This window comes from Nematolebias whitei, chromosome 16 (genome assembly GCF_014905685.2).
Source record: "Nematolebias whitei isolate Nwh7 chromosome 16, NemWhi1, whole genome shotgun sequence".
Lineage (NCBI taxonomy): Eukaryota > Metazoa > Chordata > Actinopteri > Cyprinodontiformes > Rivulidae > Nematolebias > Nematolebias whitei.
The window spans coordinates 28,847,214-28,864,725 of NC_056513.1; the positions used below are offsets into that span (position 1 = coordinate 28,847,214).

The 17,512-nt window shown below is 37.3% G+C and overlaps 1 protein-coding gene across 1 annotated transcript in view; it reads right to left on the bottom strand.

Annotated features, from left to right (window-relative positions):
* The window catches only part of arhgap10 (Rho GTPase activating protein 10), a 102,769-nt gene that overhangs the window by 65,024 nt on the left and 20,233 nt on the right, over positions 1–17,512 (bottom strand). Inside the window, exons 2-8 of the mRNA XM_037689846.1 lie at positions 10,217–10,312; positions 9,919–9,980; positions 7,440–7,511; positions 7,159–7,260; positions 3,354–3,464; positions 1,318–1,422; positions 856–985 (exon numbers count right to left, since the gene is read on the bottom strand). Coding sequence (XP_037545774.1) covers positions 856–985; positions 1,318–1,422; positions 3,354–3,464; positions 7,159–7,260; positions 7,440–7,511; positions 9,919–9,980; positions 10,217–10,312 — 678 coding nt within the window. The remainder of the gene's footprint in view (positions 1–855; positions 986–1,317; positions 1,423–3,353; positions 3,465–7,158; positions 7,261–7,439; positions 7,512–9,918; positions 9,981–10,216; positions 10,313–17,512) is intronic.

Here is a 17,512-nt window from a genome sequence, read left to right on the forward strand (position 1 = left end):
GCCTGGTTCTGCTGGAGGTTTCTTCCTGCTAAAAGGGAGTTTTTCCTTCCCACTGTTGCCTTTGTGCTTGCTCAGGATAGGAGACTGCAACAAAGTGAAGATTCAATGCGTCTGCTGACTTCCCTAGCTAGAGAACTTTAACAACTGGCTTTTATAATGTATGTGAATGTTTTTGTACAGCGCCTTGAGATGACTTCTGTTGTGACTTGGTGCTATATAAATAAACTGAATTGAATTCATGCTCAATAATCCAGGTAGCAAAATCTAACAAAATTAAGTAACTCTGTAGTTTCTTCTTGTTGAAATGTGTCATTTTAGAGTGAACAAACTGAGTTTGTTGCAGCTCCTCAGACTGAAGAAGTTCTTGGATAAAAGACGAAACGTTTCAACAAAAAAAATCCATCCATATGACCCGACTTAACCATTTTTAGATTATTCTACCTGGATTATTGATCATGAATCAGGATGTTTTAAACCAGTTTGTGCAGGACAGCCTCAAACTAGTTTGAGAGTTTGAGCAGGCAGCGGGGGAGAGGGCAGACTACAGGTACCACCAGGAGCACAAACAAACTGGTCTATTCATAAGACTGTTTGTTGCAGCTCCTCAGACTGATGAAGTCTTTTGGATAAATGAAACATTTCAACACAAAGAAACCATCCAGAGGACCTGACTCTACTTTGTTTGAATTGAACTGAATTGTTTTCTTATGTGAGATTTCTCAAAGTAACAACAATGTTGTGATGGAAAATAATTTATCACAGTATATTTGCACGTTTTGCATATATTCTGGCTTTAAGTTGTTCCATGGATGAACATGCAAACACACAATACTTTTAAAGAGTGTTTAGCCTCACGTTTTTCCTGTACATAGAGGTAACCTTCAAAACTAATTGGGCTGGTCTGTCTGTATTCTTGAGGCGCCTCTCTGATCCTCTTCTTCAGCTCATACACCTGAGACCTCGTGCCCTCAAATCGATTCCTTGTCTGAGTGAGAGAGAAAACAAACACACTCCAAAAAGTGACTTTCTGATCTAATGATCTACTGACTTTCCAAACAAACCAAGTGAAAACGTATAGGCTTTTTCAAAAAGCCCCTTCAACTCTATGAAAGATGATAAAATGTTTACAGTACACATGTAACTATTCAAACGATTAAGTAAATCTGTAAATAACAGTACAGCTAAAAGAAATTTGATGCATAAGATTTTCAGTGGCTTAATTGTAGTGGCAGTATATTTTTGAAAGAACAAGAAAATAAATGCAAACAACCTTTCCATAAGCTGCAAATAAGACGAGAAAACATGAATATTTCTTACATTCTGAATATTGATCTGCAGTGCTCTTTTATAATGATCAAAATCCTTGGCAAGCTCGTAGCCCTGATGGTAAAAGGTGAACACAGTCTGGAAGAAGGCCAGCATCTACAAGAAGACAAATATAAAAGTGTCATGTTGTAGCAGGAAATACAAAACTTCTAACAAACCAACTGTGCTGCATTAAAATAAAATATGACCAAACCATTAAAGATCACAACTAATGCCCAGTTGTAATTAAAGTGTCCTTCTTTTGACCAAATATATTGTTTCTTACTTTGTTTTACTCTTGACTATACATTATTCACAGGATCAGATGTAATAGAGTTTCCAGAAGCAGAATGGGAGGAAGATCTGTCAGTTTTCAGGCTCCTCTCTTGTGGAACCAACTTTCAGTTTCTGTCCATGAGGCTGACACATTGTCCAGTTTTAAGACTGGGCTGAAGTCTATCTTTTTTGATAAATCCGATAGTTAGACTCGGCTTGGGTATCCTGAGCTATCCCATAGTTATGCTGCTATAGGCTTATAGTGCTAAAGAACAAACTGACCTCATTTCCTCACTCTGCTGCTGTCTTTACTTGTCCTACTCTACCTGTTTGTATTTGTAATTATTTCTATTTTAACTGTTTTTTTGTCTCTCCTCCTATAGAAAACACAGTAGTCCCTCATTACTTCGCGGTTCGTTTTTCGTGGATTCGCTATATCGCAATTTTTCAAAATAAGATTGGACATGACAAATGGCTGATTGATGGATGAGCCATGGATTGTTTATTTAAAATAAAATATTTTAAATGATTTTGCAACATGTGCGCAGCCCACAAGCGCAGGGGAAGCTTCGACTTCTGTCTTCCAACTTAAAATTCAAAGTATGTCACATCGTAAAATTGTCATTATTACAAAATACAAAAGTTTTTAAAGTTATTTTTAATTATTTTAGAACTTCTATGTTCTGTTGTTTCAGTGTAATTGGTCAAGAAGTACATTTCTGGTCCATGCTGCAGAGCTGCGTGACATTCCTTTGATGTCCTGCTGTGCATCTCTTCCCTACAATTTAAATTTAAATACTGTAATATTTTAAATAAAAAATCCATGCCGAATGGATTGTTTATTTAAAATATTACAGTATTTAAATTTAAATTGTTTATTTAAGGAGGGAGATTGGGAGTAACAGGTCATGAGTGTGATTACAGCCTGGCACATGTCATGACAAAGTTTACTGAACTTGAACTGAACTTGAACTTGGACTACTGTATCCCTACTTCAAGGTTTCTCCACTTATCATGGGGGTCCCCAACACCCACGATAAACGAGGGACTACTGTATATCTGGACCTGTCACTCTGTTCTTTCCTCCTTCCTGTCCTCTCAAACCCAGCCGGTCGAAGCAGATGGCTGCTCGTCCTGATCCTGGTTCTGCTGGAGGTTTCTTTCTGTTAAAATGGAGTTTTTCCTTTCCACTGTGGCCTTCGTGCTTGCTCAGGATGGGAGACTGCGACGAAGTGAAGGTTCTGCTGGCTTCCTTGGATAGATAACTTTTACGAATTGTCTTTTTTATGTATGTAAATGTTTTTGTTCAGTGCCCTGAGACAACGTTGTTGATAATTGGTGCTTTATTAATAAATTGAATTTAATCTATCTTCCCTGACTGTGCTTTACCAATCAAACAATTACATCCATGTCCTTGTTATCTCCACAGTTTGTGTGAGACTATTATAGTCCATCTGATTCACTGAACTAAACTGTTTCACAGACTTCATTTAGTTTAGTTCACTTTTACAGTTACATCATGCGCAAATTGTAATCAAGTACAAATTTGTCTATTTCTACTTCTCCTCAAAGGTTTATTAACCAAAAGGTTTCAATCTAAACCTCTTTCCATAAAATATGTTTGAAAGAATGCACTTGAATTCAGTTGCTTTTGTCATGCACATACTGTTGTATCAGTATTTGTAACACTGTAACAAACTGTGATTCCAAACTGTTAATGTGAACGCAAAGCTCAAATCTGGGCTTGTATACCACTCTGATGAGTAACTCACCGGCTCCACACAATCAAACTTCTTTCTCTCTTGGATCTCCTGTAATTTGCACACGTAATCAAGTGACTCCTCCTGAAAGTGCTGTCTCACGGTTTCCACCTGGACGTCTGCCTGGAAGAGGTGGAGAGCATACACCAGGATAATTATAGCCACAGAGACGTGGAACCAAGGAAGAAACCGTGTCTAGCACTATAGTTTGGAAAACTGCTGGCGTTCAGTTGTTATAAAATACATGTGGAGTTGGCTGATCAAGCTCTATAACCTATTTCAAATAGCTAAAATATTCCTAAATAACAAATGTTTCTCAGATGGCTTTAAGACATTAATAATATACACGACTATATTCTCACCATTAAGATGAAGAAAAGCCACACAACCCCCACTTAACAGGAAAACAGAAGAAAACCAAGGGAAGTGCTGAAAAAGAGGAGTCGCTCTTCAAGGACAGGAAAGGCAGAGCCAGTTAAAGGCAAGATGGACTTCATTTAAAGAAGAAGAAAAAAACATTCAGATTGCTCAAAAGACAAGAAATGTTCTCTTGTTAAAAAAAGAGTGGCTTTTCTCAGCTTATTTTCATTGTACATTGCTCAGTTTTAGAGACGTTTAAGCATCATTTGTGTATTTTTTTTTTTTTTTTTACAAAATTTGTCATCTCAGTAAAGGCCTTTTCATCATGTTTCTGTATGTGCATCTTTTAATTATTTATATTTTCTTGATCTTTATTAGTGTTCAAGCAATAAAATAGCAGAAAAGAAAAACTGCAATCCTTTAAACTATTTAAACGACTGACATTGTAAAAGAGACCAAGAATACTACGACAATTAGGATTTCCACTCATCTCTTTCAAAAAACAAAAAAGTACAATCAAGACAATGCAAACTAATTTAGTGACCAAACATAGCAGCTTCCATGTAGGAAAAAAAAAAAAACAAGACTTTCACTTCTTTCAAAAAATAATAGGCAGATATGCAATGAGGAAAATAAGTATTTGAACACCATGTGACTTTGCACCTTCTCCCACTTAGAAATCATGGAGGGGTCTGAAATTTTCATCTTAGGTGCATGTCCACTGTGAGACATAATCTAAAAAATTTTTAAAAATCCGGAAATCACAATGTAAAACTTTTTAATAATTTATTTGTGTGTTACTGCTGCAAATAAGTATTTGAACACCTGCCAATCATCAACAATTCTGGCCCTCAAAGACCCGTTAGTCCGCCTCTAAAAATTTCACCTCCACTCCACTTATTATTCTAAATTAGAAGCACCTGTTTGAGGTTGTTAGCTGCATAAAGACACATGTCCACCCCACACAATCAGTACGACTCCAACTACTAACATGGCTAAGATCAAAGAGCTGTCCAAAGACACCAGAGACAAAATTGTAGACCTCCACAAGGCTGGAAAGGGCTACGGGGCAATTGCCAAGCAGCTTGGTGAAAAAATATCAACTGCTGGAGCAATTATTAGAAAATGGAAGAAGCTAAACATGACTGTCAATCTCCCTCGGACTGGGGCTCCATGCAAGATCTCACCTCGTGGCGTATCACTGATCCTAAGAAAGGTGAGGAATCAGCCCAGAACTACACAAGAGGAGCTGGTCACTGACCTGAAGAGAGCTGGCGCCACCGTTTCCAAGGTTACTGTGGGTAATACACTAAGACGTCATAGTTTAAAATCATGCATGGCACAGAAGGTTCCCCTGCTTAAATCAGCACATGTCCAGGCCCGTCTTAAGTTTGCCCATGACCATTTGGATGATCCAGAGGAGTCATGGGAGAAAGTTTTGAAGTCAGATGAGACTATTATGCGTCACTGCTGATGCGTTGTGTTTGTTGACAACCCAGAAATGTGGGCAGGTGTTGTGCCAAAAATCAATTGGCTGCCAAATGGAGGCTGAGGGAGCGTGCACGGGAGGACTTTAACAATAATTTAAGAAGATTAACTCTTGAAAACAATAATTTGTTTGCTCAACATTATAGTAAAGGTGTGTCTCAGTTGAACTTTTACTTAATAAATGCACTTTAATGGTCAAATTAGCTGCATTTGCCGGGGCGGCGCAGCAAAATGAAGCTGATTCGATGGTTGCTCCAAACATGATCCTGGAGTTGGACGAATGTGGCTGCTGTGGCAAGCCAGTTATGTCATTAATAGCCACTTTTACCTATTACATAACACAACGACATGCCGTACTACTAGAGTGCCATCTAGCAGCTGAAAATGGTAGTGTTCAATATTTTCCATGTCAGAATCAATGAAAACGGTCATATCTCAGTCAAAAATTAGTTTATAAATATGGGAGGAAAAAAAAAACATAAGTTGCTACGGTGTATAAGTCGCAGGGTATGCAAATTAGGCAAAAAGGTGTGACTTATAGGCCGGAAAATACGGTACCATTGTATAACAGCATAACTGCACAACTTTTGTTTTCAAAAGATCAAGTGCTGCCTAACTTTATTCCATGTAAAACAAATGTTCCTAAAGTTCCTGTTCATTATATATTTACTGTTCATGGAGTTGATGAAACAGTGACTGAGTGTTGAGTCACTTCATGACTCTCACAGCTGTGAATGCATCACTTGAACTATTTATTCGCAGGTGTTAAAAATCAGTGTTGGTACCATCGACTCTGTTGTCATAAGAGTCAGAGAGAAAATAGACTGCGGAAATAATGTTCACAGATTCAAGCGTCGTCTTCTGTGGGTATTCACAACCACATGGCATCAACTCAACGGCACAGAAACTTTGTTATGCAAGTGGAAAGTCTTGAAAATGTGAAACGGTGGTCTTGGGATTGTGCAGCAACTATTGTTCTAGAAACTGCAGAAAGCCATGGTCGCCTTGAGTGTAGTAGTAGAAATAACGAGAAAGTTCCTGGAGAAACGTTGACGGGGACTGCCACACAGGACTATGATGGGGTTCACTCTGAGCTACCACTCTACCAATTATCAGCTCAATATGGTTAAAAAATAAATAAATCAATGAGTTATAGTCATTTTTTTCTTTTAAGATACGATGGCCATCTTGGATTTTTTATTTGGATTCAGTATGTGATGGGGAACGTTTTCAGCTACATGTATAACCACACCAAATTTCAACTCTATGTGTGAAAATAGCTGAGTTAAAGCCGATGTAGCTTTGGTGGCCATCTTGGATTTTTGATTTTGACTCATTATGTGATGGGGAACGTTTTCAGCTATAACCACACAAAATATCTCTAAAATTAGCTGATTTAATAGTATTTTTCCTTTTGTAGCTTACGCTGCCATCTTGGATTTTTGATTTGCATTAGGAATGTATGAAAACTGTCTGTCTGCTACAACCAGAGCAAATGTCAGCTCAACATCTCAAAGAATGACTGAGTTAAAGCAGTGAGAAGCTGTTGTGTTCCATCAGGCATCAGCCACGGTAACTCAAAACACAAATAAAAGTAACACATCAGGGCGCCAAGCCAGTCATTCTGATATAACATTTGTGGGGGGTGCACGCTGCGGTTCGGGCCGCATTAAAGATGACGGAAGATTAAGATATAAAGTTAAGAAACCCTTGTCAGGTGAATAATAACAGGTACCTTACTAGGCAGTCCCCAATAATAATAAAAAAATAAATAAACATTTTCTTTGTAAGCAAGTGATGAAAACCACTGCAGGTGAACCTCATACTGTTCACCAGATGGTGATAAACAGGTCACTTCCTTTTAGCACCAAGCATCATAAACAAACCAAACAAATACTGTATGTCAGGTTAAGCTTGTGTTTTTGTCACGATAAGTAGGTCGTCACAGACTTGAGGCAAGGGTGAATACCTCTTGTAATTGTGGCTCCTTCTTCTTCGCCGACATATTCAAAAGCTTTTCCAGAGAGCTGTAATACTTTTCTGTTTCTTTTTCATACTTCTTTCTTTCCGCCTAAATAGGGAGGGGAAAAAGTGTTTGTTTAGGAAATAGGAACTAAAAACATTTTAAACCTTGCATATATAACAATTCATTTGCATGGAATTATGAAAAGGAGACAATTTTAATTATTAAGATACAGCAAGAATCCCAGTCCAAAAACACATACTGAGAGAAAAGGAAGTGAGCGTTACCCTTACTGCACCGAGCTGCTCTTTCCTGAACTTCTCCAGAGGTTTCATTAAAGTTTCGGTGATATTTTTCATCTAAAGACAAAGCAGATACCATCGTCATCATCTTGCTAATCAGTTTAAAAGCTCATTTAAATGATCCGAGGTCAAAAGTGATGGCTGTGCAAGACTTTTTGCCGCCATATGAAGATAGCTCCTTTTGATTGCAAGCCTAGACTTTCTCGTTCAGATTTAACTGATTGATATCGAACACACTTAGAATTACTTGCGAGGTAAAGTTTTAAAGCAAGAAATAAAGCTTATGACTTTTGTTTATGATGTGCACATGTTTAACGTCACATTTTAATCAGCATCTCTGCAAAGTCAGAGCTGGGCCGTTATGCTCAGGTGTCAGTAAATGTCTAAACTATGTCCTCAGTCGTTCTGGCTGCTGTAAATTCTAATAAAATATTTTTAAACCAGGTGTGAACTTAGTATTCATAAAAGCAAGACAAACTGCATTCCAAAAACTGAATCCAGGACTTCAAAGGTCAAAGATGAGACTTTTTTTTTCTGCTGTAGTAAAAATGTACACACTAAACAGTGAATTTAAGACACTACCTAATGCCTGTGATAACATAAGATTGGTGTAATTTTCCTGTGGTGTTTCAGCAGCGCTGACACGAGGACATGTCTGCGCTTGCACGCCTGTTTCCCTTACTTTGCACTGTGAGGTCACCGCACTCTGCAGAAGAGTGCTTACCACTGCGGTCTGAGTCTGAAGGAACAGTTTATCTCAATAACTACCGGTACTGATGATGGGTTCTCACACTAACCTCAGACTCTACATACAGGTATTATAAGACAGCCATTTATACAAAGTCTCGAGTCTCTGTAAACTGTGTATCAACGTTCATTGAAGTATGACAAAATAGCATAATATTCAAAATCCAAGTATTCAAATGGCATATTTCAGCTGACTGCTGTGAGTTTGTTTTTTGCAGATGTTGAAATACCCAACTTTAATATTGCTCTGTGCATCATAAGCTTAGTTTTATGACTGACTCGGTTGTTCAGTTGTGAGCTTGCAGCCTATTGCTGCTTATGACATCTAACTTGTTATTTAAAGCTTGGGTGTAATAATGTCATCATGCACTGCAGTCACCTGTGTAGACACTCCCAGGCAGGTGATGTGACAGTGACACTGAGACAGGTACAAGAAGGAACTGTTCAGACTTTTTCTATAATAATAAACAATCTAATTTGTTAGGTTTAATGTAATGGTTCCCAATACTTGTCCTTGAGGAACACCATCCTAGAAGTTTTAGTTGTTCCCCTGCTTTGACACATCTAATTTAAATGAATGGGTGGTTAACAGGCTTCTGTAGAACATGAGGAAGTAATTAAATCACTGAATCAGGTGTGTCGGAGCAAGAAAACTAAAACATGCAGGATGGTGTTCCTCAAGGACCTGGGCTTGGAACTACTGTGGATGCAAAGTGCAACACAAAAATTAATTTAGGTGTTTGTCTAAATTTATAATAGATGACTCTGTCAGAAACTAAAACCAAAAAAGTTGAAAGCTTTTTAGAGAAAGCGCACAATAAAAGTATTTTCACAGTAAAAAATAAATAAATAAATAAATAAATAAATAAATAAATAATGGGGGAATTAAATCCTAAGGAAGGCATGTGCATAAAGTTACACATGCCATTATCAATATGTATAATAAGATGTGAGACCATAATGAACACGTCCATGTTACCACTAACAATTTATTGCACTAAAAACCAAATACCAATTTTATGTATTATTATAATTTAGATAAATTCAAATACCAAATTACCATAAAAATCAGTCAGCTGGTTTTGATGGTGTTTTTGCTGCAGACAAGAAAACACATTTGGTCCATGCAGTCAGATAACAGAACTGAAAACTGATCTACTTTTCTGTATGGGACAATTTACTGAAGCATCATTTTATGGTAACTGTTTAATGAAAGAAATCTTGCTAATAAAATATACAACATAATAAAAAAATGTACGTCTGACTAAAATAATACAATCAAATAAAAATCTGAAAATCTATAAATTTCCAGGAGCTGATGCTCAACCTGTATGTTGTTAAAGAAACAAACGATTGCATTACAGCTCTGAACATGAGTGCTCATTTGTCTAAAGACACAGTGTTTACCGTGTTTTTAGCCTTTAACTCTTTAATGATTCTGTGTCTGTATCAGGGGGTCATTTATGCCATATAAGCAAAAGTATTTAGATCACGTTAAAGCAGGTTGCTGTAGGTAAGCAACAAATTGGAAAATACCTACTTCAGCTCCTGTTAAATCTTTTGTCATCATCCAGACTAATTACTTGTGAGAGAAAAAATCTGCTTTTCCTAACCTGCTTTTTGTTTCGTAAACATCATAAATACTTCACCGAGCACTTATTGCACACACAGATGCACGACTCAGATCAGTTATCTTTCCTGGTTTCATGTTTCTCACCATCAGCTCCCTTTGTTCTTCCAGGTTCTTAAGGAACGATGAAAACTCTTGTAAAGACTCATCTGTAGAACAAAATAAAATAATAAGAACAATGACTTTATTGCTCAAAAGGGTCAATTCTCTACCCTTTTTCTCAGAGCTACAACAGAGTGATTGTAAGTAAACAGGTGAACATTTATTACTTGTTCTTAATTTGCAAGTAGAGAAAGAAGAGTAAACAAACAATTTTAAGTGTGTCTATAAGGTGGTGACAAAATCAGTGTTTAGATTGTCATCCAACTAGGAGGCAAACACTTACCAATGCATTTCTCATCATCTGTCTTTGCATCCCCAATGTACTCGAAATGAAACTCTCCAAGGCAATGGGCAAACTTCCGCTGTGCCATCCCAAGCTCTAAAATCACATTTGAAACATAAAAAATATATATATTAATTGTAATAAATTCAACAACTGTAAAATGAGTAATATAATTTTAAGGCCAGTTGCTAAATCTGCTGGGATTCAAAATCTTTTTTCCAAGTGCAAACACTAAATTTATCAGATGTTTTTTTGTTATACTTTGCAAAGGAGTGACTTAACAAGCATCACTTAAACTGCCTTGGAAAACAATTTGATACACATAGTGATGCACTGAGATTGATCACACTGCAGATATCCTGTTTGTGCGTGCTGCTAAGTACCAAGCATCTGTTTACCACAGTGAAACCCACCACAGCTTACCATGTGCAATAAAAGAGAGCAAAGTGTATCTGTCTGGAAGTCAAACGTTATGCAAGAGAACCGTAAACAAAGATAGTATGCAATATACTGTGAAATTGTGCACCTACAGAAAGAATTAATAAATAAAACTACTCACTATAGATAAAATAACACAAATGTTGCTTATTATCTATGAAATACAATACCAAAAAATCAGCCAAAATAACACTATTAACTTTTTGCTTCTTTCGGCTGCTCTCTTCCTCAGGGGGCCGTCACAATGAACAAACTCGTACGGAGACTTGGCAATTGTTTTTATGCTGGATGCCCTTCCTGACTAGGCCTGTCGCGATAACAAATTTTGCTGGCGATTAATTGTCTCAGAAATTATTGCGATAAATGATAATATTGTTTGAAATTTGACAATAATTAGTAATTATTGTCAAATTTAAGGAGATGTTGGTTAATTTGTTTTGCGTGTAGTACATTTTTTGACCACAAGATGGCAGTATAAGACTGTTTGAACCAAAGGATGGATAGTGAGGGAGCGAGCAGCGTGTCTCTTTAAGAAAAATGGGAGGGAGGCCCCTTGACGTGACATGGGCCATCTCTCTTTCCTGTTTTTCAGTTCTCAAAATGGCGGACGCTTGGTGTGGCTTGAGCTCTTTAGCATAACATTTGTCACAGAAAAGTTTTAATAAAAATGTAAAAAATCAATAACCAAGTTTTCAGTATCTTTTTGCAGAGAAAAACAACTTTCTACATGAAGGCACGGGTTTCAACCGTGAATTTTGGAGCTTCAACAAGACGGAAGTTATTCCCCGAGGTCGGCCTGTTAGCTTAGCTTCTCAGCTTAGCTGCTTTTAAGGATCCAAAAACATGATTTTGGACGAGAAAGAGAGAGGTCAGTGAAGAGCACCGGCGTTTAACCTTTTGTTATCCAGTGTCTTCAGTAGAAAGAGAGAGACATGAAGAAACGATAAAGCTGATAAATGAAAATGAGTCGATAATTTTCATTTATCATGCGATTAATTGATTTATTGTTTATCGTGACAGGCCTACTCCTGACACAACCACAGACCAGCAGGCTACCACAGCCCTCTGTGTGGAGCAGAGAGCTGTCATCTAGGGTGCCCAGGGAAGCAGGTGATGGGGGTTAAGGGCCTTGCTCAAGAGCCCAGATTAGACAGGATGGAGGCAGGTGTGGGTGCTTCACCTTTCCCACCCTCATTTTGATGTTGTCAGTCCAGGGAGTTGAACCAGGGACCATACGATCACAGGCCCAGCTTCTCTAACCTCTGCGCCACCACTCCCCAAAATAACATATTTAACAATGGATGAAAATCATTTTTAAATTATTTCCCTTTAGTTTTTACCAAATCAGTTGTAAACTGGAAACAAAGTTTTTGACTTTTAAGGAATATTAAAGCTTTGTAAAATTTAATTACATTGTAATTGTAATTACAGTATTTTCCGGATTATAAGGCTCACTGTTGTTTTTGAGAAAATTAAAAGGATTTTACGTGCGCTTTATAATCCAAAAAATACAGTACAGAACTTGTGACACAAACATACTAGTATCTGTACCTGCAGATCTAACATGATTACATTTGTAACATACCTAAAACCAATATAAATGCCTAAAAAGATAAAAGTTAAAAAGAAATAAAAATCTACAAGAATCTAAAACAATAAATTTTCTCAGTTGAATCTTTTCACACACATCAGGAAGACAAAATTAGCCTAGACAGGAAGTGCCCTGTTTGAGCAAAGCACATGCAATCTATTTTTAGAAGCTGTTTTATTAACAGAGAGCTTTTTAAAATACTTTTATTACACCAACAACAAGACTAATAGTACAGACACTTAAATTTGTTTAGTTAACAGTTTTCCTTATTTTCCTAATGCTAATATTAATTTGTGACTACTTGTTTACTCGAGCATCGAAGTGTGTCTAGACCCACTGCAGCTGCAACACAGCTCAAATATGTGAGCTGTGTTAACCAATGACTGTCTGAGTTTGGGCAAACAACACAGTTTTTACTTAAATTATCTATTTTTAATCGTCCGATGTTCACTGCTGGTCATTGTGCACAGAGTTGAAGGCTCAGTGCACACTCAGTTACTCTGAGCTACAGGAAGCTTTGTAAAGTTTCCAAAACAATGATGCAGTTTCAGAATTACGTCACCACTTACAAGTGTTTGTTCATTGAAAAAACCTTCAGACTAAAAATAATATATTTTTGCTTCTGTGTGTGATTTGTGTAATTGTTGATATATAAAGAAATCTATATAAAAAATAAAAAAAAATAAATGTAAAATTTTAAAAAATATCTAAACATCAGACAGAACAAAAGACTTGAAACACAACTACATAATAAAAGCTTTTCTGCCAGAAGTTTAGAGCACCCTTCCCACACTCTTGCAATATTCTAAACAATGTTTCTAAACTCTAAACGCTCTAAAAGAACACAGAAAGTCGTGATTTCAGCTCCACTGCTCTCAGCCACCTGCAAGAGCTCTTGGCCACGCCCACTTCTCCACTCTGCATGGAGAACAGCTGATCAGCTGCAGCAGGAAGTTTATCCTGCAGTAAGAGCTGCACAGAGGTGCAGGAGGTGCTAAATAATTTAAATTTATTTTAAATAAAAATTTCATGCCAATCGTGCGGCTCATCTATCAATCAGCCAATTGTGTGTCATGTCCAATCTTATTTTGAAAAACCACGATAGAGTGAGTCCGCGATAAATGAACCGCGAAGTAGCGAGGAACTGTATTTTCTAAAGTCAGTTGTCTGTGGCAGCCATCTTGAATTGGGTTGGCTCCTAAACTTAACCAGTTGTTTATGAACACTTTTCCTGAGTGTTTTCCAGTTGTTTACAAGATGATTTGCTAACGGACAGAAAGGCTGAACTCCAACAATTAATAGTAGCATTTTAACAAAGATTTGTAATCAGAGCTCAGAGTATGTGTTGAGGATGACTCTTAGCTCCAATTGATAAATGACCTCATGACCTAACAAAACTTTAGATTGTTGTCAAAAGTGAAATGAGCCGTGATTCATTCTTCTGTATTGACGGAGTACCAACATGCTAAACCTTTTTACTTTAATACTTAAACAATCTGTGACAGAAACAACTTTATTCAAGGTTTGCACATTGTTAAATAATTCTCTGGATTTTTCCCATTGCGTGTGTGGGCACACGCGTGTGGGGTGGGGGGCTGCCATCTGGGGTGCCCTGGGGTTGTTGTGGGCCTTGTTCATGGGCCCAGGGTGGGTTTTGCACCTTTCACACCCACATTTTGATGTTGCTGGTCTGAGAGTTGAACCTTGGTTGGCTGGAGACTCGCTCACCCTCTCTAGCCTCTGCGCCACCACTCCCCCTTTGTTATGTGTTTATTTTTTATGAAACATATTTTTTCACACTAAAATTTAGTTTTTCCGTTCACTAATGTGTTAACATTCATTGTTTTGTTTTACAAAACATTAAAAGTGCATTCTGTGTATACTAGCCTAACACGCAAGTCACCAAATCTGAAAATTCTTGTCACCTGTAAGGCTGCAGAAAGTTAACACACACAACACACTCTTTATAGTTACATCATAACAGCCTACAGCCCGGGGGAACCGAGAGGCCAGCCGATTCTGGGTGGACGGATCAGACGGCATCTGCAGCCAGTTTCTTAGGATCCACTGTGGGATGGACCTTTACAAGAGATCCATCCTGTCTACAGCCATCAGTATTTATAACTTCTCTTAATGAAATGAGGATAACGAGTTACTACAACAAATCATTTCCCTCTGGGATTAATAAAGTATATCTGAATTTGAAATTAATTTGAATAAATTCAAATGTGTTGACCAGCAACAGTGAGCAAGTTAAAAAAAATAATAATAAAAAAACGATTTATATTTATTTTTTATTAAAAAAAAATAATGCACCTTCCCAGCACCATAGCAATTAGCATAATAATAGGGCTGGGCGATATGGCCTAAAATCAATATCATAATATATTGAGCAGTTCACCTCGATAACGATAAATGGACGATAACTGCAAGCTTTGTTTTTTTTTTTAAAAGTTCTACCCATTGGACCAGGTGGTTGTGTTGCAGGTGGTGGAAGAGGTTGGATGTGTTGCCATGGCTTGTCGCAACAGTCTTGGGGCATAGTTTACACTTGGCTTTTTCTGTTCAATATCGTCTTTGCTGAACCCAAAATGTTGCCAGACGACTAATGACACTTCTTTTTTTTTTTTTTTTTTATTAGCTTCTCCTCTTCCTCCTGGAGCAGCTCTGCCGCTGCTGCTGCCGCTTCAACATTCGAAATTTCCTCCATTTTCTCAACCACACTGTCTCTTTCACTTCTTGTTACAGAATGGATGGGGTGGAGTCACGTGACTACAGACTGCACGTAGCGCAGCGTCTTAAAGGGACATGAGCATAGCTTACCTAAAACGACTTTGTTTTTAAAACACCGAAAATACCGACATGGGCAATATGACGTCGATCATTGGTATAAATTTCGGTGTCGGTTAATTTTCGGTAAATTGCCCAGCCCTACACAATAATAAGATCAGTCACAACACATTTATCAACTCCACCTGGAGTGAATCTAGCTCAGTCACATGTGTTAACACTTAACTCGCTTGACTGACACCGCTCAGAGCTTTTTGATCACCACAAGTGTTAAAACAACTCCCAAATCAACACCCATCAACTTAAAAATTATTAACACCGACAAAACAACACTACAGATTTTGCTGTGTAACATGCATGTTTTTGTTCTGTGAGTGGAAACCGGAGTACCTGGAGAAAACCCACACATGCACAGAGAGAACATGTAAACTCCACCCAGAACGGTCCTGGGCCGGGATTTGAACCAGCAACCTTCTTGATGAGGGGCAACCGCTCAACCAACTGAGCCACTGTGCCGCCAAACACACAACATGACCATTATATTCTTGCTCTAGTCCAGGTGACCTGCAGACGTTTTAGAATAAAGTTTTGCCGAATGTGCACATGACAACTCTGAAGGTTATTTTGTACAGAGACAAAGGTTCCACATCACTGCTTGAATAAAACAATGTGCCAATTATAGTAATAATTCATGCTTAAACCTTTATTATATCCTGAATGTAGCAATTTTCTTTTAAGTGACTGTAAATCTAACGAGGATCTAAACCACACAGACAGAAAGAATCCAGGCAAGGGTGTGTGAGTCCATAAAAGGTGGCTCTGCTTAGTCTAAAATAATCCTTGATTTGCAGTAGCTGGTGAGACTGCAGACAACCCAAAAACGTTAAACGTTCTTTGACATAAAGTTCAAATCAAACAGTGAATCAAAAGGAAACTATTGTGACTATTTAAAAATCCAAGCTACCTACCATACATTACATTACATACAGTATTTAAAAAAAAAAAATCAAATTTAAACCTCAAAAAATATAAGTTCAAGATTCTTTCTTTCTAGCGGTGATATAACCTAGCCACCATGTTATTTCAACACGACTTAAACAACATAACCATTTTAAATTCCACTCTTTTCTAAAGCATCTTTCTAGATTTCTAAATTTAAACAATGATTTTAAAAGTATAATTTACTGTAACTGCTGTAACTAAATAGTTGTTGCCTTTTTTTTAATGATTTGTGCGTAAATGTTTCTGAAATGTCAGCCTTGCTGCTTGAAGGAGTCGAATAATGGAAAACTGGGAAATACACTGTGTATTATTTTTAAATACGTCCAAAACATTTTAGCAAAAAATAAAAACAATTTTTAACTAGTGTGTGTATTTTCACAATGCCCTAATCATTTAATAGCTTTTCTTTGGCTATATACCATATCAAGGTATTTTGGGAACTCCGTCAAGGAGGTTATGTTTTTCGATAGAGAAGGTTTGTCTGTCTGTGCACAAGATTCCTCAAAAGGTTAAAAACAGATTTACACAACATTTTCTGGAAATGTTGAGGTTGTTTCAAAGAACAAACAATTAAATTTCAGTGGTGACCTGGATCATCATCGGGATACAGATTTTTTTTTTTTTTTTAAGATTTCTTGTCTGTGCACAAGATGTTACTGCGTGAGTGAGCCTAGGGTCGTGACGGAGATGTGCGCTCTCCAAGTGCTTCTAGTTAAAATATAGACTTTATTGAAGCTGTATGCTAGAGAATAACATTAAAGCTTGAACATAAAATTAATAGTTTGATTAGTGAATGAGGACGAATGTTTTTAATTATTACATTTTAAAGTTCTGTACTGATTTAAATTCAAATTATTGCCTTGATAACAAAAATAACTTTTAGATAATGATGACTGAACAAGTGGAAATATCTCTAAACACAAAGTGACTGTAGAGTAGAAAATTAAGTTGACACACTAAAAACATGTTTTGACAACATCACAGTAAACCCTAACACACTCTAAAACCACCTTCAATGCACACATGTACGTACATATGATATAAGGTCAGGACACTGACCAGTGTCAAACTGAGGTACACTGACATCATTCCAGGAGTTGTGTATCATTTTGTTTAGAACCCGACCAATATGGAAATTTTTGCTATCGTCGATACTAATATTGAGAGGGGAAGGTGACCGCCGATAACCGAGATTTTGGCTGAAAATTTCTGAGCTTTTTCCACCCCCAAGAATAAGTAAACAGCAAGTGGAGTGGGGCTTGTTTATTTAGCACAGCTGTTAGCAACAATGAAGCTAAGCTAATCAGATCCACCCTATACATAGTTCCACATTGGGTTTCCAAGTGTTGCACCACTGGTCGTAAAAACACTCTTCCTAATGTGCAATCACATTTTCTATCCTCCACTATTTACCATAAAGTTATCAAGTGTGTTACATAAACATAAATTAAACAAAGAAATGCCCTTCCCTGTTC